This window comes from Gouania willdenowi, chromosome 9 (genome assembly GCF_900634775.1).
Source record: "Gouania willdenowi chromosome 9, fGouWil2.1, whole genome shotgun sequence".
Classification (NCBI taxonomy): Eukaryota; Metazoa; Chordata; class Actinopteri; order Blenniiformes; family Gobiesocidae; genus Gouania; species Gouania willdenowi.
The window spans coordinates 9,662,023-9,685,739 of record NC_041052.1 but is presented as its reverse complement, the minus strand read 5'-3'; the positions used below and the strand labels follow the sequence as shown (position 1 = coordinate 9,685,739).

General features: G+C 37.0%; 2 protein-coding genes across 2 annotated transcripts; both read right to left on the bottom strand.

Annotated features, from left to right (window-relative positions):
• Positions 1 to 10,031: 10,031 nt before the first annotated feature.
• On the bottom strand, positions 10,032 to 14,474 carry LOC114469962 (3-oxoacyl-[acyl-carrier-protein] reductase FabG). The gene is made up of 8 exons (XM_028457903.1): positions 14,379 to 14,474; positions 14,119 to 14,289; positions 12,896 to 13,074; positions 12,081 to 12,174; positions 11,909 to 11,978; positions 10,466 to 10,502; positions 10,322 to 10,385; positions 10,032 to 10,242 (listed from the first exon to the last, which is right to left on the bottom strand). Exons 1-8 carry the CDS (start codon positions 14,400 to 14,402, stop codon positions 10,084 to 10,086), a joined length of 798 nt encoding a protein of 265 aa, XP_028313704.1. The 5' UTR covers positions 14,403 to 14,474; the 3' UTR covers positions 10,032 to 10,083.
• Positions 14,475 to 15,040: 566 nt separating this feature from the next.
• Positions 15,041 to 20,447, bottom strand: ppil3 (peptidylprolyl isomerase (cyclophilin)-like 3). Its single transcript, XM_028457945.1, has 6 exons — positions 20,397 to 20,447; positions 20,101 to 20,175; positions 17,725 to 17,818; positions 15,956 to 16,023; positions 15,756 to 15,874; positions 15,041 to 15,388 (listed from the first exon to the last, which is right to left on the bottom strand). Exons 1-6 carry the CDS (start codon positions 20,397 to 20,399, stop codon positions 15,262 to 15,264), a joined length of 486 nt encoding a protein of 161 aa, XP_028313746.1. The 5' UTR covers positions 20,400 to 20,447; the 3' UTR covers positions 15,041 to 15,261.
• Between the last annotated feature and the right edge of the window lie 3,270 nt (positions 20,448 to 23,717).

Sequence of the window (23,717 nt, the reverse complement as noted above, 5' to 3'; positions counted from 1 at the left end):
TTAATGATGTCACTGTGACTCCAGTAGACAGGCCACATGTCTATTGCCTGACAGGAAAGTCCATTTACACGACCGACCATCCACATGATGTTAGAGTGACAGCTTGAAAAATTGACACCTACACCCTAAAGCGAGCAGGTGAATCTGACGGCTGCTCCGCTGTCAACATTCAACTGATCACAGTGTAGGACATGTGTCAAACTCAAGATCCGGGGGCCAAATCCGGCCCTTTGGACCATCCAATTCGGCCCTCAGGAGAAAGTAAAAATGACAGTGAAAACATGAATCATTGTGTAGATGAAACTCAACAATATTTTTCAGGGGTTCACAGTTTTACTTCTATCTCCTGACATGTCAACTGCCAGTCTTCCTCAGAGGTGTCTGCTGATCACTTTGATGTGTCCAATGCTTGGACACAGTTTTGTCCAGGACATCCGCATAATAAGTCATATTATTCAAAAAGAAGACAAATTGAACTTACCGGAATTATTAACAGTACTATTGCTTAATAAATTACTATAGTTTCTTGTAATTTATTGAAACAGGATTATTTTATGGCCATAAGGCCATTTTATCACAATTCTGACAATAGGAGAGAATAATTAGCTACATTTTACGAAGGAGACTGTATTGAATTACTGTAATCACATTCAATTTGCATGATATGTATTAAATAAACTTTAAATTTCATTCACTGTGTTAAAATTGTAGATTAAGCCTTTGGGAACCAATGTTGGAGACAGTTAAGGGTTTAGGGAAGCACACTGAAACAAATGAAAAAGAATATGAAATTATGGAGAGGGTACCAATGATATGAAGAGGGGGTACAAATGATTTAGCAAAAATGCAAAGGGGGTACACAGGACAAAAAAGATTGGGAACCATATAGAGGACAATCCATGTTTCCACCTAGAAGCTTCATTGCAGGGGTTAACATTAGAGAGACTGTTTGTGCTGACTGTGTCAACATTCCCAGTGTCTGTAAAACAATGGGGTGCCGCACGCTCTGCAAACATCAGTCAGCATTTCTATGTATCCACAAAGCTACATGGGATAAAGCCCTCAGCTAAGATCCCTTCTGACACACTGTGCATATTATCCAACTCAACCAGATGTGAGGACATTCAAGGATTGTTCTGTTATATGCAAGCTGAGAAGAAGAAAGATGTATGTGGTCCCCAACCACTAAACCGTGGCCCAGTACAAGATCATGGGACAGTTGGTCTTGGACCAGAATAAAAGAAATTCAGCTCAAGTGTCTGATTTACCTGGATACTTAAATATCATAAGAGTTAGATGGTAAACGTTTGCTGATTTGTGTGATTTGAGTTTGCCGCTGCAAAAAAATGAGTGTACTCTGGGAAAGCTGGTAAAGTACCAAAGTACTAACGTAAGTACTACTCATACTAAGTTTGACGTCAAAATTATGATCACATTAGATAGTATGAAAAGGCTGAGTACGTGAGAAATACCCACATGTATCGGAACATTATTGAAGTATGCACGGTGGGCACACTAGTCATACTCAACTGCCCCATGATGCATTGCGAGCAGAGCATAAAATAAGCCTGGGACCAGCTTCTAACTAAAAATCAAACATCCCCTTTCCAAAAAAAACATCCCTTCTATTAGTTTTTTTTGTAAATAAGGCTCTTGTTTTGAAGTTAACTGGAAGTTTTGTCAGTAGCACAATGGTGGGTCTCCGAAAACCTCTGAAATATCAGAATGAAATGTGTTTATGTGAGTTTTATGGATCAAATGACCACATGTTGATATTCTACTTGGTCACTTTCTCACTTAAAATACTTTCAGTACTTTCAATGTTGGAGAATCACTGGAGATATGTAGCCTCAGTGTGCCTCCGTTTTTTGCCGTTTTAGGTACGAAATCCTGGAAAGTATACTTCAGTGGCAACGGCCATCATCCTAATCATACTGTAACGCTGGACCAGACAGAATAGGACTCAAATGCGGACCCAGAATCACAGTTTTATTCTAAAACAGGTCGGTACACGGGAGATCGGTTGGCACAAGCAGAGGTACAAAAGGAGCAGGCTGAGATAAACATACAGGAGGTCAAAAACAGGCAGAGTCGGAACAAGTCACTAGGAAAACACTGGATTACTGTTTAGGATCGAACACAGACAATCTGATAAACAGAAACTGGAGCTGAACTAAATAGTCAGTCTAACGACTGACTAGTGGCAGCTGGGAACCCAGGGGAAACGGATGGGGCAGGCTGAACAGAAACTAAAACAGGAAGTGTCAAAATAAAACCGGAAAAACCAAACCATGAACATGGATGCGACACACACTTATAATATATAGTAGACAGTATATACTCATTGAGTTTGTAGCGTATAGTATGTTAGTGTGCCATTTCAAACATACCCAAAGAGACTTTTACCCTGTTTAGTTATGACTAAAAACTGTTTTTCCCACAGATATATATGGCACTAATTTTACGATCAAGACATTGAAGCATTTTTACATTTAAAGTTTAAATTGTCTTAATCCCCTTTAGTTGAATCTAGTCTCTAACTGTTGGTGAGAAGCAATAAAGGTGCAAATATCTCTGCAATTGCATCTTTTTGTAGCTTTGGCTCCAATTACTAAAAGTTGTTCTGATCGATTTTTGAGCCAAAGAAGTAAACTGCTACATTAATTTGAATCTAAATAAAATTGATTATATATCATTTCTCATGCAGTAAAGACAGTCAAACACAAGGATGACCTCCATATTCTGTTTGATTAGATGCAGGTTATTGGTATTCTGTAGGGCAGAGAAAGCATTCCCAGTATGAATGGGTGCAAAGGGATGACAGGGCTCTAAATCACCATCTGGTATGATGGTGCGATGAAGACAACTTGGTGACTCTTTGAATATTCCTCTCATAGTCAGCCTATTTGGTACTTTACCGCCCTATTCAAGTGGGATGAAAAATAACCAGCTGCTCTCTGGATGCTCAATCACACGTGTCCTCAATCAGTACATGCTCCTGCTTCCAAGGTACGGCAGGAGCTCTGGGCCCCGTCGACCCCCGGCGGTCATCCTGTACGTACTCCATATCTCATCCCTTTCTGCCAAGCTTTATGTGCCTTCCTTTTGCTTTTTTGGCAGTGACTGAGTGATCCGCTGTCTATTTTCTCTCCATCAGGGACCCCGGGGTGACAAAGGAAGTCGGTGGGAGACGGTGCGTTTCCCATGCCTTTGATGGATCTTTCTCGGTCTGTACTGTGAGCACAGAATAAGATACTTAGTATGGAGACAGCAAAGCCACACCACTCAGCCTCCTTTGCCCGCAGCACTATTCATTTCCTATTGTGTTACACTATTTGTTGTTACACTTGCTGTGACACTTAGCTGCAGTGGAAATCCTGTCAGGGTGATGAATGTTGGCTGCTTGCTCATTTCAAGCGTTTTTTAAGAGGATTGTTAAGCACTCCAGTCGTACACAAGCACAGTTCACAACCTCAGTTGCAGCACTGCCAACATTCATGCACGGAGTCCCGGCTGTGTGTAAATAGGATTTTCTGTGTGGGAACGCGATTTCAGAAGGGAAAGCTTTGCAATGAAGCAAGAGGCCCATTCAATAGCTGTTCAAAATCAAGTAGATAAAGACTGTCTGCAGAAGTGGCAGAACAAAATGCCATCATAGACTGTAATATATCTGCTGCACTGCATATTAGGAGTGCAAGACTGTCTTCAAGGAATATTGATTTGATTTTCTTTGATCTAACAGGGTTTTCAAAGACCAAGAATGAGCTATGGTGCACTTTTAAAGCTCGAGTAGATTTCTTTACTTGCAGAGAAATTAGAGACAAAATCCCAACCCCTTGGTAGAAAAATTGTCAAAATCCTGATATCACAATTAGGGGTTCTGTTTTGGGTTATGGTTATGTGTGATTAGGCGTTTGATTTATAGAAAACATAAAAATGGGATTTTGTCCAGTTTTCTAATGGTGTGATTTTTCAAGGACAGATTGTTATAATGCATAATAAAGGTGCTTGACTTAAGTCATTTTTTAAAGTTGTTGATATAAAGAGAGAAATTAATATTTAAACCGTATGGACAATAACAATTTATTTATCTACTATATTGTATTTTGCCGTTGCAAGCTAGATAAAAAAAAAGATAGTGTCTATTTGTACAGATGCAGTACGGACAACCCCGGTGCTATTGGTACGGTTACTGAAGTACGTAGCGTCTTAGGGTTAGGGTTAGGTATACGGTTAGGGTTAGGTTATAGCCCGAAATTGCAACAATTTTTAGGGTTAGGTTTAGGGTGAGGTTTAGTCTCAGTCACGCAACCTAAACTGGCCAATGACTGACCTATCACGTGACCTAAACTGGCCAAATAGGGGTGCTGCGTACGGATAGAATGTCAGTATATTGATATGGCAGCCGTACGGATAGCCCCTGTCAAAAATTTTTTTGAGCAATTTGAGTATGCCGGGGTCAGCCCAAGTGTGCGATTGACGTACAAGCACTTCACTTATAGCTTATTTCTAAAAATTGATCTGTTACAAAGAGCAGAAAAAACTTGCACTATGTGCTTTTCGTTACTATGACGAAACTTTGTGAGCATTGCTTATGTGTTAATTCAGATGAAGCTTTAAAACATATTATTCAACATGTTTAAATGGTTAAATGGTGAATAAGTAAAGCTTGTATTTTTCTCTCTAAAACACATTAAGTTTTAACACATTCAGAGGTAACAAAGACATCAGTTTACCAACTTGTATTAAAGTATGTTACATAAAGAAATTAATATGGAAGATGCTCGAAAGTTTGTTTTGATCTTCATTGTAAACACTCAGTTCATTGACATTATGGGAAAAAGCTTTGCGCATTGCATTGTGGGACGTGGAGTCCCATAGACAGATGCATAAACGTGTTTTTACTTCATTCTTACTGTGAGTTGTGTTTCTTTACCAGATAAGGAAGACAATGATTGGTTTGACACTTTTCTGTTGTAATTTGTTCCCAGTATTTCCAGTGATATCACTTCCCTTCACGAGACATTTGATTTCGGCCGGATTTTGGTGTAAACCCCCAAAATAAACATCCGCCATTATCTTTGCAACTTTCAGTCCTTGAACACACCAGAAACGTGTTAAAAAGTCACTTTGGCAGAGTTTTTGGAGCCAACACAAGAAATCACGATAAGAATCAAGTAAAAACACTTCTGTGCATCCGTCTACTGGACTCCACATCCCACAATGCAATGTTTGTTACTTTTCCGCCATGTCAGTAAACCGAGTGTTTACACTGTAGATCAAAACAAACTTTCGAGCATTATTTTCAACCTTCTACATTTGTTTCTTCAGTAAAATACCTTCAACGTATTGATCTATGAGGCCGGTACTATGTATTTATCTAAAATTATTGTCTCCAAAAGCTTTACATTAATAGCAGTAGGGACTTTAAATTTTGAAAGTGGAGTAATTGCATAATCCACCCTGTCAAAAGGTGCCAGTAAGGATCAAATTATAGTTTTAGTGTTTTGTACCATTTTGTTCTCTGCAAAATTCAAGTTAATTAAAGATAAAAGTTATTATCCAAAATAATATGACAAAGCCATAACTTTAAATTTAGTTTGTTACAATATTGTTGAAAAATAGGTTTTAGGAAATAAAAGTGTTCTCACCCACAGATTGGGTCTGTTTGATTCATTTTGTTACACTTCCCTTAAAGAACAGAAACACTGATACAGAATATGACCTTTTCTTTGATAACAGCTGAAGCCATGTTTGAGGCAAAGTCCAAAAATATGTCTGTGGTGTATCACACAAATTAAAATTTATTGAGTTTTTGTCCCATTTGGAGGAGGATGTCAAGTAAATTAATGAGCAAAGCAACCATCAGTCCCAAGGTGTTCGCTACTTAATAAATAATATAGTTCGTTTCTCTACTTGAAGTGTGTGTGTGTGTTTTTTTTTTTTTTTTAACTATTCATACTATTGGAGTGTTTGTAGCTTTATTACTTTTACATTTTCACCAACTTGACCTTCAGTCCTACTGCTGACTTTTGTATTAACTCTAAATGTTTCACAGTTGGATTTAGTCTCCAAACCAGTTCTTCTTGAGTGATCGTCTTCACGACCAAGAATGTTTCTAACATCTCAACTTCATTAAAAAGCGTAGAAAATAGAGTATACCACAGCCTTGGCAATATGATGTCTCAATGACAGACAAGGTAGGGATGCTATAAACTAAAAAAAAGGTTCCTCCATTACGACTACACTGTTTTATTCCAAAACAAGAAAGTGCAACTCACTAATACATATTTTCATTACCTGGAAGACTCTCTCCACTGTAGAATAGAATATATTTAGGCTCCGAAGGCCAGAAGGACCCTATTGTAATTGCTTGAATTTACTATTTTTATACTTGTTAATGCTAAGCTATTGATAGCTAATGTTAGAACAAAGCTAATGCTATTGCTAGGTTAATGCTATTGCTAACATGCGTTTTGTGCTAGTAGTAAACAAGGCTAACTTGTGTTTTGTGCTAGTAGTAAACAAGGCTAACTTGCGCTTTGTGCTAATAGTAAACATGGCTAACTTGTGTTGTGTGCTAGTAGTACACAAGGCTAACTTATGTTGTGTGCTAGTAGTAAATAAACAAGGCTAACTTGTGTTTTGTGCTAGTAGTAAATAAACAAGGCTAACTTGTGTTTTGTGCTAGTAGTAAACAAGGCTAATTTGTGTTTTGTGCTAGTAGTAAATAAACAAGGCTAATTTGTGTTTTGTGCTAGTAGTAAACAAGGCTAATTTGTGTTTTTTGCTAGTAGTAAACAAGGCTAATTTGTGTTTTGTGCTAGTAGTAAACAAGGCTAATTTGTGTTTTGTGCTATTAGTAAACAAGGCTAATTTGTGTTTTGTGCTAGTAGTAAACAAGGCTAACTTGTGTTTTGTGCTAGTAGTAAATAAACAAGGCTAATTTGTGCTTTGTGCTAGTAGTAAACAAGGCTAACTTGTGCTTTGTGCTAGTAGTAAACAAGGCAAACTTGTGCTTTGTGCTAGTAGTAAACAAGGCTAACTTGTGCTTTGTACTAGTAGTAAACAAGGCAAACTTGTGCTTTGTGCTAGTAGTAAACAAGGCTAACTTGTGCTTTGTGCTAGTAGTAAACAAGGCTAACTTGTACTTTGTGCTAGTAGTAAACAAGGCAAACTTGTGCTTTGTGCTAGTAGTAAACAAGGCTAACTTGTGCTTTGTACTAGTAGTAAACAAGGCTAACTTGTGCTTTGTACTAGTAGTAAACAAGGCTAACTTGTGCTTTGTGCAAGCTGTGACTGTTAGCCACTGCTCAAAGTGGCACTCATTTTGGTGTCTTTAGTTCTTTATAATAGGCTAGTAATTCTGTCAGGTTACAGGCACCACATTACCAAATACACTGCTGCAACCTGGCTAATTTGCAATTACTAATTATCATTCATCACAGAAAGAGATTGTGTGACCTTTTAGGCAAGACTTTGCAAATTAGATCTTAACATCTCGAAGGGAAAAACATTTTTAACAGATAAAAACAGGACAGTGGCTTTGGAAAAAGTCAAGATTTTCTCATTCACTATCTTGAAAAGTTCACAGGCTACTGATGATCCTTTCCTCATAATTGTGCTGGAGCAAAATTGTGTTGTTTTTAACACACAGTGTCATCTCTATTATAGATAACCAGAAGTAGAAAACAGATTGAAATTGAGCAACACAAGGCCTTCTTGTAGCTCCTTACTTTAATCACAGATATCAAGTGTTAACCTTCACTTCCTCCCCATAGTGGACATATTTAGCCTTGTCACTGGCACGTGCTTCAACTGGTAAGTCAGACCTGTTGGTTTATTCTCAGGCTTCTGTGGAAGTTGGGGCAATTTCTTTTTACAAGGAAGGATGTTATTGCCAGCAAGGGCAGACTGATGCAGATACTGTTGTTTGCTAGGAAAGGGGCATTCTGCCACCTCTGCTTTTCTGCCCTACCGCCACAAAATAAAATGCAACGATAAGACCATTGGCTTTCTTCAATAGCACAAGCTCTTTCACTGAACCTGAAAGCTTTGTTGGACACCAATGAAACAATGTTTTTTTTTTGTTTGCGTTTCCACGACAAGTTGTATCATGGATTTACCCAAAAATGACGTTGCCTTTTGGGAACGTGTATCTAAAACTCTTTGTGGTGCCAATGTAATTAAAATGTGTTTTGTGTGGATGCAGATATCTTTTTTATGAACCTGTTGTCATGTGTAAGCTTTATATTGTATAATTCAGAACAGGTTTCAGATAGAGAGGCACATTCTAATGAGAAGATTTCTATTCTAGTAGAACCAGCCATTTACTCTATTTATCTTCTGGAGCCACTTTTCCCATCAGAGTTTATTTAAAAAAACAAAAAAGCAAAGACTATAGACTAGTGGAAGGTCTATTGCAGGCTTTTGTTTAACATTGCATGGGACACATGGAATGCTAAAGGAAAATCCATATTTAATATGGAAGTAGATTTAATTTGACTGAAATCTAGATTTCTACTAGGCACGGTGAAAAAAAAGAATGAATTACCAGTAATAATGATTTTATTGACATCATTTCCTAAATTTCCAAAGATTGATTATATATTTTTCAAATTGGAATACAAACCAGGCGAGTTCTCCTAATTCTAATTTAATTTACATTATACAATATTGAAGGTGCGTTTACTTAAAGTGTCTATTTGTACAGTTGCCGTACGGACAACCCCCCCATGCTATTGGTACGGTTAGTATACGTACATAGGTTATGACCCAATATCGCAACAATTTATAGCATTAGGGTTAGGTTTAGTCTTTGTCACACAACCTAAACTGACCAATGACTGACCTATCACATGACCTAAACTGGCCAACTTGGGGCACTGCGTACAGATAGAATGCCGGTATATTGATACGGCAACCGTACGGATAGCCACTGCCTTACTTAAAAGAAAAGTCAAATAATTCAACAGCTGACTGATGTTAAATGGAAGATCAATTATCAGCAGTAATCAAAAATGAAATGAATAATCAAAAGTCGGTTTGTAACTGAATCAGAACTTTAATAATCGGAATTAAGTCAAATCTGGGAATTGGGTTTATTACGCAGCCCTATTATTAACTGCTACTATTGACTAAAAACTGTTTTTACCACCTGAGAAATATCTCTAACGTGAGGCATCTATTATCAAAATCAGATCTGGAACTGGTCATACATGCATTTATATCATCTCGTATTGACTACTGTAATTCTGTTTTCACTTGTTTTAATAAGTCGACCCTAAACAGACTCCAGATCGTTCAGAACGCTGCTGCCAGACTTTTAACTGGTGCTTCTAGAACATCCCACATCACCCCCATTCTTGCTACTCTGCACTAGCTTCCAGTTAGGTTTCGCATAGAATATAAAATATTAGTTCTCACGTTCCGAGCATTACATGGTCAGGCCCCTAAATATATCTCGGACTTGTTGCGCCCCTACTCATCAGGGCGATGCCTTCGGTCTTCAGGTCAGGGTCTCCTAAAGACCCTAAAAACTAAATTTAAAACCAGAGGAGACCTGGTGAGACCTGGAATAACCTGCACCAGTCTCTCAACTGTGTGGACACTTTTAAAAAACTGCTGAAGACTACACTTTACAGAAAAGCTTTTAGTTAACTGGATTTTAATTTTTATTTATCCTTTAATATTGCTGTTCTTATATTTATGCACTCTTGTTTTATTATTCTATTGTGTTGCACTTGTACTTTTACCACAACTCTGTACAGCACTTTGTGATTTTATCTGCAAAAAGCGCTTTATAAATAAACTACTTACTTACTTACTATAGCAAAGAGCAATGGTTTTACTTATTTCCTGGAAACAGTGAAGGTGATTACATAAAACAGAAACTGTGAAGAAAATAGAAAGTAGTGTAAAGGCTTTGGACAAGTGTGTTGGATGAATGGAAATACAAACATCATCTTATGAGACAATGTTCCAAAAAGAAATGCAGTCACAATAAAAGTGGAAACAAAGACAAAGGGCTATTTTGAGATTTAAAGCACTTTACTAGAATTCTCCGTGTGAATAGACATGGTTTCATCTTGGGCACATGGCGTGTCGCCCGCCGTCAATGGGCAGGTTGACTCCAGTGATGAAACTAGCTGCGTCCGATGCCAGGAAGGCGATGCTGTGAGCCACTTCCTCCACATTACCCGGACGCCCGAGGGCATGTGTCTGCTTACACTTGGCAAGAAACTGGAGAAGCAAAAGAAACAGAGAAAATGGGATTCACTGATGACAGGTGTTAGTTCAGAAATGTATAGCGATGTGTTACCTGAGAGTACTGCTCCTCATCCAGGCCTGCCCGTTTGTGAACTTCCGTGATGATAACACCAGGACTGAAAGGAGGAAATTAAAGGACGTTGAATTTAAAAATGACATTTTAGTAGAAATGAAGAGGAACCAAAATGTTTCTCACCACACAGAGTTCACTCTGACTTGTTTTGAGGCAAGTTCTGAAAGGAAAAGAACTTTAGTCTCACTGTTCTCATACTTTAATGTAAAATCCACTGGCCTGAAGATTAGGGTTGGGCATCGAGCATCGATTGGACCTGGGACTAAGGCTGCGTCTGAATAGTCCCTCCTATATCCTTTCCTATCCACTTTTTCTCAACAGTTGGATGACATCACAGGGTTAAGGAAAGGTGTTTAGAGGCTTCCTAAAGTCTCACGTCAGACGCATTTCACTAGGTGACGTAATAATCCGACGGCGGTGAAGGTTAGTGCCGTCTGCCGTGGTGAAAAAACTACACATTTCCAAAAAACGACTACGGAAATCACATTTATAACACTTTCCACTGTGCTTCTAACCGCTAATATGATCTCAAATATCACAAGCTTTGAATGTAAATCAAAGGAAAAGAGGCTACCGGGCTACGAGGAACTAAAGTGAAACTAAAAGAACATCACATTGAGAATGGTCGCTCACTCACATTCCACTCAGAAATCAACATTAATCCAAAATAAGTATGATTTTATGAAACAGTTACATTTATGCAAAATATAGGCCTACATAACGTTGTAGGCATACACATGTACAACCGCACAAAGCATTCCTAATGAATTAAATATGTTGAATAAAACATAATGTGGCTAAAAATGTCTCTGAAACCTTGTTCTTGAACGACAGTGTTCAGTTTTATGTTAGTTATAATCTAATAATTTGGCTCACATATCATAAGGTATGGGTTTTAGATTATTTAAAGCTGTTCAATGCATAATAATGTATTGGACTTACATAATCTGCGTCCCTTTTCAGTCTTTGTGAGTTTCCGTGAACGCTCAGATGAGCGGGTCCCTTTAAGTGTTGTCGCCGCAAAAAATTGTGGGGCAGCATTATCTGGTCTCCTTTGGTAAAGGATACATCAGTGTTTTCTAGGCTAAAGGAGGTTACAAAGGAAGCATTAAGGCTCCTTTCCTTAACTTTTAAAGAATTGGAACACTCCTTATTATGGCTGCCAATTAAAAACTTCGGGGGTTGAGGAAAAGTGGATTCTCCCGGAACCGTGTACATGTTAAAATTTTGATTCCGACTTTCAATACCCAGTCGGCCGGACAGAAGAAGAAGCCGCCAAAAACCAAAGAAGAAGAATCCACAGGAAGTGTTTGCGTGAGGTTTGATATTTACATATGAGATGAAAACAGCCCTGTGAGAAATTCCCAGTAAAGTTCATAAAAAGCAAAAAGTTCATCGGATTAAAATTCAAGGAGAGGTTGAGACTATTTCATTCAGGAAAACCTTTGGTTATCGAGCTCATTTAAAACATGGAAACTTTTTTGACCCCGTCTCTTAAAAGAATCGGAATTGTAATCGTTCAAATTCAAACGATGCCCAACCCTACTGACATAGTGCTCCACTCACCGAGCGCTACGCAGCGTGTGAACTGGTCGATGGCAGATTTGGACATGCAGTAGGCTAACACACCAGGAAACTACACAGAGGAACATCACAATACTACATCATTAATGGTAAAATACATGTGAATATGTAACCGTCAAGTGTTTAATGAGTGATCCTGATGTGGAACACTTACTGATCTCTGTCCATTGACACTGGATACGTTGACAATGGAGCCTTTGGTTTTGATGAGATGTGGCACACAAAGTTGAGTGATGTGGTACACAGACCTAAAATTAACACAGACCCTCATATGTTACCATTTATTACCTTACAGTTGGAAAGATGCTACAATAAAAAGTTGAGAACTCAGGTTCACACACCACAAATTAAGCTACTAAATCACACGTGTCAAACTAAAGGCCCGGGGGCCAAATCCGGCACTTTAAAGCTTCCGATTCGGCCCACAGGAGAAAGTAAAAATGAAAGCAAAAACATGACTCGTAGATAACTTTGTACCTCCAAATACACAAAATCAATTTAACTGCACATTTTTTCACAGGGCTCACACTTTTTCCATGCCTATATCACATGATGGCAGTTATTTTTATTCCAATTTGTTATAAGTACTCTAAAAATTTCCCAAAATCCTACTATTTTCCTTAAATTACTCCCCAAAATTTCCACAAATTGAATACAAACTGGTCACAAAATCAAGGAAATTAAAGATCCTGCAGGCACTGATATATTATCTGTCACTTATTGCTTGAATACTGTTGGTGCCTTCCATCCTTTAAATATGTGAAAGTGCCAACTAGGACACGTTAATGATAAAATTGCTAATTTCATTGCCTATAATCTGTGGCCAACTTGAGATTGAACGGGTCTGTTTTTGGCCCCTGAACTAAAAAGAGTGAGACACCCCTGTGCTAAAATATCATCACAGAAACGCTAATTTTCACTATTTTTAGTGATCTGTAATGGATGTGGAAACAGAACCTGAAATCATACCTGACATTGACGTTCATGACCTTGTCGTACTGGGTCAGGTCAGTGGTCTCGATGCTGCCCATAGCCAGGATACCAGCGCTGTTTACCAACACGTCCAGTCGACCAAAGTGAGCGATGGTTTGCTCCACCGTCTTCTTCACAGTTTCCTCATCAGTGAGGTCACCGACCACCAGCAGCGGCTGACCAGTGATATACAACGTTACATTAGGATTAGGTAGCTGCTTTAAAACACACATGGCCCACATAAATATGATTGTGTGGTCCGAGGGCCACATTATCAATACACTCATGTCAACAATAGTGACTAATTGGAGAATGAATACAGCAAGAAACAAAGCGTTTGTGAGGTTTTGTTGTTTTGCATGTTTTCTGATCTTTTAAGCATATTTTGTTGTTATGTATATTTCTGTCTTGTCTATTTTTGCAGTCATTGTGGTTTTTTGTTGTTGTCATTTTGTGTGTTTTTATTGTCATTTGGGGTTTTATAAAAGTCATTTTGTGTGTTTTTGTTGTCTGGTTTTAGAGCCATCTTGTGTTTTCATTGTCATTTTGTGTTTTTGTTGCTTTTATGCAACTTTGTTTGTGGGTTTATGTGAATAAAGGTTTTGTTGCTGATTTCAGCAGCAATTAATCAAATATTAAGAATTAATACAGGAAGGAAGAAATTGTGAGTTTTTGTTGTTTTGCATGTTTTCCCATCTTTTGAGCACATTTTGTTGTCATTCTATTTTAGTCATTTGACGTGTTTTTGTTGTCTATTTTTGTGTTTTTGCAGCCACTTGTGTTTCCGTTGTCATTTTGAATATATTAGGTTGTTATTTTGTTTTTTGTTGTTGCCGTTGTGTATCTTTCTTGTCATTTTGTGTGAATATTGTATGTTTATGTTGCTGATTTCTGTGTTTTGTGGTCATTTTGTGCATTCATGGAGTCAATTCTCATGTCTTTGTTGTCATTTTGTTGTTTTAAAGTCATTTTGTGTGTTTTTGTTGCTGTTGTGTGTCTTTGTTGTCATTTTGTGCATTTATGTAGTCATTGTATATACTTTACTTGTCATTTTGTGTATTCGTGGTGTCATTTTGTCCAGTTACTTTGGGGGCCACACAAAACTAAACTAAGGGCCCTATAATGCCCCCGAGCCGCCAGTTGCCTACTGTATTTCCTCCATGTGCCAGGACCAGGACAGAATATTCCCACACTGTTTATGGTCATGTGTTAATGTGTACCTGTGCAGCACCACAGTCCGTGCATTCTTTGGCCACTTTTTGCAGGTTCTCCACGTCACGGCCGTTCAGAGCCAGCAGAGCTCCCAGTTTAGCGAACAGAACACTGGTCCCAGCACCGATGCCTGAGCTGGCCCCAGTTATCAGGGTGACTTTCCCCCTCAGAGAAGAAGTCTACAGCACACACACACACACACACACGTGTCACACACACTGCTCCACGTGCTGAGAGTTTAAAAACGTGTTTAAAAGCACGAACTTACTTTAAACGGCTCTTCATCAGCCATGACCAGTAGTAAACAGAGAAGCTGAACACGGTCAGTGACACGGACGAGTTAGCGTCCACTGCTGATGACGTCATAAAGAAAGTGCACTTCCCCAATTTGTAGTTCCAGTTATATTTTGAACTTTTACGGAGAAATTCTGGTCACGAATGTTATTATTATTTTTTTTATCAACACATAATTCCAGACTTCTCTTTTTGTTTTTTTTTAAAAAAATGCTGTTTTTGAATTACAGAGAAAAATGTTTCTGATTAATCTTTTTTTTTTTTATTATACTGAAAAAACACCACATCCATTAAATAAAATTTAATAAGTAAAAAACTTTTTTTTCTTCCAAGCATGTTGCACAGGAAAATATATAGATTTATGTTTTAAAAAAAAAAAGATTACGTATGTGTTCGTATGTGTGTTCACTTATGGTGCCTCATCACCATAAGTGAATCTGCCTTTCCTTGGAAGGATTATTTCTCTTATCTGTACATTATTTTCTTATTTATGTTTTTTGTTTTTCTCTGTGAATATCTGGGTGTGCCTTGTTTTAATAGTAATAATTAAAAAAAAAAAAAGTAGTTCAAAAGTTACGCCTTCAAACAAGCTATTAAATTGCTTTTTTAAAAAAAAAAAAAAAAAAAAACATAAAACACAGAACATATCAGTTTTATTAATACAAAACATCAATGATTTATTTCCATAACCAGTCAAGTACAAAACTATTAGCACTGTTGTTCAGTTTGATTGTTTTTCAGACAAACAGCAGGAAAAAGCAACTGAAAGCAGATTTATTAAGAGGAACAATCAGGTATAAAACACGTTCAGTTTCCATTTTAACAATCCAGATCTTTGCTTCTACACAAATCCATTTCTATCCTGCAAAGGGGTTTGCGTGGATCGTCACATCTTTTATCCTGGTTTCCGTCAGTGGTCGGAACGTCTTTTCATTCACTGGAAGCTTCTCCAGTTCGTCCAGCGTCTCCAAGCCATCAATGATCCTGTGGGATGAAGATCAACAGAGCAGACCGCTCACATTAAGGAGCAAGCATCGATTCGTCACTCAACCTTGTTGATACCTGTGATTGTTCATTTTAGTTGCGTATATTTTAAACATTAAAATAAAATAGGTTATATTCCCGAAACTTTTCAAAAAAAAAACAGTTGAAATACTCCATGACTTTTCAAGACTAGAAAATTATTTTTCTCAAATTCCAAAACATTTCCAGGAATTTCATGACCATGTTGACCCTTGTAATAAACCCAAACACAGCTTCAAAACTCATTACGGACACAAAACACCTTTATCACCCCGAGTTTCAACATTGTGTCACTTTAAAGTTCCCAGCTTCCCTTGTGTTGACGTACTTTCCAAACACCGTGTACTTCATGTCCAGATGAGGCTGTTTGGCGTAGGTGAAGAAGAACTGTGAGCCGTTGGTGTTTGGACCGTTGTTTGCCATGGAAACCACGCCTCTGACATTATGCTGCACACGCAATGAATTAATTACCAGTACTGACATTAATTAAACACTAATCAATGAAGAAAATCACCCATAAACACTCACTTTTAAATGTTCACTGAACTCATCTTCAAATTTGCGACCCCATATACTTGTTCCTCCTTTTCCCGTTCCTGGAAAACAACAGCAACAGAGACGTCATGTGATGTGTAACAACTTTGTGTGAAGTGTAAGCAAATCCATGACATAACAAGATAACAACAATGAGTTTCAGTTTAAATGAACAAGTTATTCATCATTTGACAAAAGTCTGTCTTATTTAGATCATCTTAACTATGGAATGAACTGCCTAAAACACTGAGGAACTCAACAATATGTGCATGTATATAAAAAAAACCCCTAAAAATCCTGTTGTACATGTGAGATCGAGACATATATTGTTCAATGATTGTTTTTAATATTAGGGGGCAAGCCGTATGCTTACATACGCATTCCCCAGGCCCTGCGTTGCTGGGAAACCCTAATGTAATCACTTGGATTTTTATTAATATTATATTTCTCTCAGTTACAGTGGTGCTGCAGGCTAAACCGTGCAAGGGAGGGCGGTGCCCTTTGGAGGGTGGGTCCAGACCCCTCCACGTACCTCTGATGCAAAAACTCACATATGTCCGCCAGCAGGTGGAGCTATAACCAAGGTCAACGCGTTTTGGCCCATAACTCCCACACAGTATGTCACACATACAAAAACTTAATATCCACAGATTCCCTGAATAGCACTGAATCACCTGGGCTAGGCCACACCCATTTATGCCTTGAGTTTTGTCAGCGCAAAATCGCAAAAACTGGAAAACCTACTTTTTCAAACTCCTCCTTGGGTGTGAGACTTGGCACGTAGTGTCTTCTGTTGGACCTGATCTAAAGTTGAGTAAAGAATTGTGTTCGCTCAAAATATACGGAAATGATTAACAAATAAGATTTTCTTGCTCGCTATCAAAACGCGGTGTTGCATATCTCGGTCAAAATAAATTCTAACAACACCAAATCTGAGATCCTTCGTTGGCATGTGACTGTGGGAGTATGAGCCAAATTTGAATAATTTATGCCACTAGGGGGCACTGCAAATATGGGAAATTTATCTCTTAAATGGCAAGATCAATTTTTTACCAAACTTAGTGGGTATGACCTTGGGCCATATCTCGAAGTTAATCACGATTGGTCAAAGTGGGCGTGGCTTATTACAACATAAACAAGAAACATTTATTCCAGCTGAAGTATTATGTTAAGGGCTGTAAAATGTACAGGATATATATATATATATAAGAGCACACAGACCACCTGTTCCAAAAAGTGCACCACTAGGTGGCGCTATGATGGGTGCAAACGCATTTTGGCCTGTAACTTTCACATTTTAAATCACATCTTCATAAACTTTATATCCACATGTTCACTAAATACAGTTGCATCTTCTGACATAGGCCACGCCCACCCCTGAATAGCGCTGAATCACCTTGTCTGGACCACGCCCATTACTATTACAACACTGCAAATGACACTTTGGCCCAAGTCCGTCATCCTTCGTGACGTACTTCCATGGGCTCTGCAAACCCTCGATGCAGAGTCGCGCGGGAAGGCTTGGCCCCCTTTCATAACTGCTTGCAGTTCTAGTTGTATTTTATTCTATTTTTGCTATTGTATATTTATTGAAAATATTTTGTTGCTTTTAACTAGGGACCCCAGGAAGACTAGCAACCACTATGGTGGAAGCTTACGGGGAACTCGATAAACAATATGAAGTGAAATATAGTAGTGTGAGTAGAATCCACATGTTTTATGACACTAAATGAAAAACCATCAACCTTTTTTTGTTTTTTTACCTGTGGGATCACCTGTCTGAACCATGAAGCCCTTAATGTTGCGATGGAAGACACTACCACAGTAGAATCCACTGGCACACAGAGCCAGAAAGTTCTGCAAAACACCAAGATTTAAATAATGATGAATGATGAAGACAAACAGGACACATCTGGCCCCTGACCATGTTTATACAGCTGTTTAAGCCTGTGTACAGATAGAAGACGTCACATTTATTCTGTAAAAACATAATAATTAAGACAATGACAAAGCTTTATCTGTCCTGGGGTGACAGTCACCCTAATGGTATCTTTCATTGTGTCCTTGGGCAAGGCACTTCACCCACATTGCCTAGTATGAATGTAGTGTGTGAGTGAGCGTTGGTGGTGGTCGGAGGGGCCGATGGTGCACTATGGCAGCCTCGCTTCCAGGGCAGCTGTGGCAACAATAGTAGCTTACCACCACTAAGTGTGGAGTGAAAGAATAATGCCTTAATTCTGTAAAGTGACTTTGAGTGTCCAAAAAAGCGCTATAAAAAATGTATTATTATTATTGTCTTTGTTTGAATTTTTCCTACAAAAATCTATAATGTATTGTAATCTGTCAGATTGTTTGTAGGGGTGTTGAAAAAAATGAATTCGGCGATATATCGCAACATTACATCTCGCGATTCTCGGATCGATTCAAAATGCATCCATATCGATTTTTTTTTTTTTAATATTTTTTTTTTGTTTTTTTTAATTTTTATTTAACCAGGAAAGTCTTTTCCACTGCAGGGGACATTGTAAATGCACAAAGAAGTGCACTGAAACCTGCGCATGTTGACCAGCTTGTGTTTTTTCAATAAAATATAAAAAGAAAGTACTAACTTTCTACATTTATTTGTTGTTCTAGGCATATACCTCAGTTAAGTTGCACTAAAGTCAAAGTTGGTTTAAAAGCCACAGATTGTATGTTATTTTTTTTATTTTAGGTTGTTGGCACATGGCATTTTAAAGCCAATGTTTTGAGTGTAAAATATGCCAATAAAATATATTTCATACATAATATTCTCATGAAGGTGTACACATTTACAGATTATTGCGATTAAAAAAAAAAAAAAAAAAAAAAATATATATATATATATATATATATATATATATGACTGATACCTGATACCGCCTTATACCTTCATGACGAGATGCATTGTATCGTGACCTATGTATCGGGATATGAATCGTATCGCCAGATGCCAGGCAATACACACCCCTAATTGTTTGTAATAAATTAAAGGATTTTAGAAGCATTCTTATTCTCAACTGTGTTTATATTGTGATAAAAATGAGTGCAGGCGTGATAAAAAAAAAACATGGGGGAAAAAAGCAAGCCTGTGCAAATACTGTTTTAACTGCCATACATGTCATTTATGTTGTGATTATCTTATTTGTTTTGTTCATACATATTGTTTAAGACATTTGATTTCATGAATATGGATTTATCTATGTTGAAGAACACATGAGAAGTATGTTTTTTATGCAAGTTAAAAGGTTTGTCAAGTACCTGAAACACCTGGGACGTTACATCGTTTTGTGCAAGATTCTCTCTCTCTTGGTTTGATGCAGCCAACGAGGTACGTGTGTTTGATTCACATTTACGTCCGTTCTGTTACATATATTTACTGTTTATGACTTAAGTGAATTAAGCGTTGTTCTGTGTAAGAGTTTGAAGGTGAATTTGGCGTTGGAGATTAGCGGATTGGTGAAGAATGTAATAAAGCTGTGGAAGCAACTTGGGTCCCATGTATTTCCTGGAGGGAGCAACAACTGTGGAGTTTCATTCATTTTGTGAATTAGAAAAAAACTGACATATCCACATCTAAAATATTTGGTTATGGACACAATGTTTCATGTTTTCTCTGTCATTTTGAACTTCCTCGTACATTGATGTCTCGATTTAATTAAATTCATTTCACATCTGTCTCAGCTACTGAATTATTTGACTTTTCTTTTCAATAAGACCTTACATCACTTTTATTATTATAGTATGTAATTAAATATATCCAATTTAGGAGGACTCACATGGTTTGTATTATAATTTGAATAATGCAAATGATCAATGTTTGTAAGTTCAGAAGTAGTCATAATCATTAATATTAGAATCAGATTTATTTCCTAATGAAAGTATTTGCAAATTAAACAAGGATATAAAAACCTCAAGCCAGGATTTATTCAGAAACACATTGTGACCCTCAGAAACATTAAAGGCACATTTAAAATGTGTTTCTGCTTTAAAAAAAAATCTCATTCATGGTATTATTTCAAATTAAATGAATATGGTGTTGGTAGTTGGAAAAAAATATGCAACAGTGCAAATATTACAAGATGTGAAAGCTAAAAAAAAAAAATTGTTCAAAGTTTTACCTCACATGATTTTGGTGCGCGTTCACAGAATAACTCTATTTTAATGTCTCCCAGGTCTGTGTGCAGAGTTACAGCCTAAAAGAAAACAAAGATTCACACATTATTATTATTATTATCATCTAACGCGGTCACTTTGTGCTGTTACCATACACAGAATGTTATTATATTCAGATACTTAACATTACATTTACACACATATAATATACGAGATCGTGTTGCCACATAATCAACATTAGCACAAAAGACACGTGTATTTATTCATTCCAAGTGTATAACGCTGTAAAACTCTCATTTACCATTTTAAACGTTGCCTCAGCGCGAAGGTGTTACACAGAAAACATTCCGACTGGAAGCAAAAAGACGAATAAAAAGTTCCGCTAAGAACCGAAAGTTTAAAAAAAATCTTGCTGGTATTAATATAATTTCTCAACATGTGACGTCAGAAGTCAGTGTTTGAGCCATAACTTCCCTTGAGTTAGAAAAAAATGATCCTATATCAAACAAAAACAGCAGAAATAATCAAGAAACTGATTAACTTAAAAATAAAAATACTTTAAATATTGTTTGATGAATTTGTCATATAATGGAGGGGTTCTTTGGGAAAAAGGCATTTTCAGGCACAGGTAAAATAAATGTACACTTTCATTTTATACAAAAATCAATTTATATATGTAACAGTATTTGCGGTATGACATTGTTTTATTTTCTTTTTGATGTATCTGGATTCCAGATATAAGACATAATTTTCTCTGGCTGATGCAGTCATCTATTATATAGTTTGAAACATCTGGATGGCTTATTATTGATGTGAATTTCTGCAGCTCAGCCAAATCATTTAGAGAATCACAAATTTAAATCATTATTTGGAAAAACTGTTGCAGATTTTGACAATTGTGTCTTTAAGAAAAAATATATATTACAGTAGTGTAATTTTTGTTTTCCTACACTAGATATATCAGACAAATACTGTGTTCCTGTTAGCATTTCACTGCGAGCTTGATATAGCTTATGCTAACTCAGTTTAGGAACTGTTTCTGCTAATTTCTCCAACTAGATTTTATTTAAAAAATGATTTACATGCACTAAAAATATGGAGGCTTGTATAAAAAAAACACTTTGCCCATTCCGGGTGTAAGACTTGATTTATCTTAAAATTGTTGCTTTGTGAGGAAAAGATTAGATACAGATTAAATTGCAGATGGGAAAGGTAAAAACAAAAAATAAATGCATTACTATCCAGTGCAATAAACAAAAAACTAGGTTTGTGTTCAATTGCAAAATAAAAACTAAGACACACTTGTCAAAAATGAAGTTTATTCTTCCCCAGTGGATGAGAGAGACACAGTTACAGAGAATGTTTTACTTTAATGTTGTTCTGATGGCTTTGACTTGGCAATAAAATCTCTCAAATGTTTACATGACTTAGGTGAGCAAGTACAGAGGGCCGAACACTGACGAAGACTTTGTACCTAGGAATCCAAACATGAAAAAGGAATAAACATACATCAGAATAGACGTACAATGTTTAAACTAACACACACTTTAGGTGTCTGACAGAGAAGAGACGAAGACATGATACAGCTCATTTCAAACAAAATGGTTAATGAGGAGAAACTAAGTGGAGTTCGATAAAAAAAAAAAATAAAAAAAAAAAAAAATTAGTATAAATCCATAAAAAATTGTCTTAGTAATAGAAAACACAAAGTTTAAGAAAAAATAAAATACTCAATTAACTTAGAAACGAAGTGAGTACTGGATGGTTTCCTGAGAGTTTCAATTTTATTACAATAATAATAATAACCAGCTCGTGGCACTTGGGCCTAATAACCTCATTAAACAGAGTTATACAATTACAGTACGTCTATCACGAACAGAGACAAGAAACAATCTATTCACACGTACATATTTACTCGCAAACCACAAATGACACGTCACCCGACTCTACATTTGAATTGAACACAGTCTTATTAATAATTAGAAAAAGTTTTGATTGTCTTCGTCAGAGGTTTTTTTCATATTTTATTTTTATTGCTGATGGTTTCAAATGCTCAAAGTATTGGATTCATCAGAAAACAATAAAAACCAAAATATAATAATAATAATAATCTCAGAGCAGTGATACACTTGATTCTTAATTTCAACATCAGACTTAATTCCATTAACGTGTATAAATCAGTACTTAAGCTGATCTTGCATGAGCGGATCTATAGTGCAAAAATCTTTTCTCATCGACCTCAAACAAACAAACAAACAAACCAGTGTGTCTATATAAGATCTACGCTTGCTTAGCTCTACTCGCTGTAGATCTAAGTAAAAAGGCATCATTGCACAATATAGCAGTTTTAAACTAATATTGAGGAAATAAATAAAAGGTGAATCCATTCGTGAAATTGACCTATACTGTATTCTTTTTCTTTTGTAATGTACGTTTCTTCAGCCTAATCAGACCCTCCTTATCCCAGACAAGCCCTATTATGTGTTTTGTGCTGCGTCAGAGATGTGCATTCTTTTTTTTTTTTTTTCCTAATGCCACAGTTTTATTGCTTACTACAGCAGAAGCACAAGTTCAGTAAACTCAGTCTTGGGCAAAACAAAAAAAAAAAAAAGAAAGAAAGAAAGTTCAACAATTCCCTAAAAGAAGTGAAAAATTAAACTTTTCTAAGTCATTGTGAATAATTAATAATTAGGACTAACTTGAAGTAAATATACACTTTTAAACAACATCAGCCAGGGTTGGGGTCATATATAATTGAAATTGCGTATTTGATAATTAATTATAATTACGACATCATTATAACTGTAATTGTAATTGAAAAAAATCTGTTCCTTGTGTAATTGTAATTGAGTTCAGATAATTGACTTGGTAATTGTTATTGGCATTTATATATTATACTATTTATATAAATAGTTGATGCTGAGGTAATTCATTTCCCAGATTGCATCATGTTCACTTTTACCAGCGTTGGGGTCACTTAAAACTGTAATTATTGTGACAGTTATATACAATTATGGGGTAATTATAATTGAAAAAATTATTTTGCTGTTGTAATCGTTGTAGGAGACATAATATAGGTGGATGCCCGCTTGTTTTACCTTTGTTGGGATTGGTTTATTGGTGCTGGGAGTGTCACTGGGTGTTCACTAGCAATTAAGCACAGGTGACTTCTGCAGGTGGATGGGAGACATGGTGGCACAATAGAGTGGGTTGAGCCATGGAGACAAAAACCCATTGTTGACCGCATTGAACACATTTGGACCCAACCTGTGCATACTTCGACAGAACGTGGACGCACCTTGAATGCATTGTGGCACACACCTTTAGACGCACATTGGGTGCGTACATCGGACGTGGAGTGGAGTCAGAGCTACTGGAGCCCGCAGAGCAATGCGCTAAGTGTGCGATTTCCGGCTCCGATATAGGAAACAAGCGTTGAGATGAACTGGGAGAAGGTCTTGTTTGGACGGGTTTACAGAGGCCAGAATATGATCACCTCACAGGTGGTAGCTCTGAAGTTCATTTCAAAGCGAGGTCAATCTCAGATAGAGCTGCAGAATCTGAAGAAAGATCGACATCATTAGAGATCTTCAGCACCCCAATATGGTGAAACTCTACGACA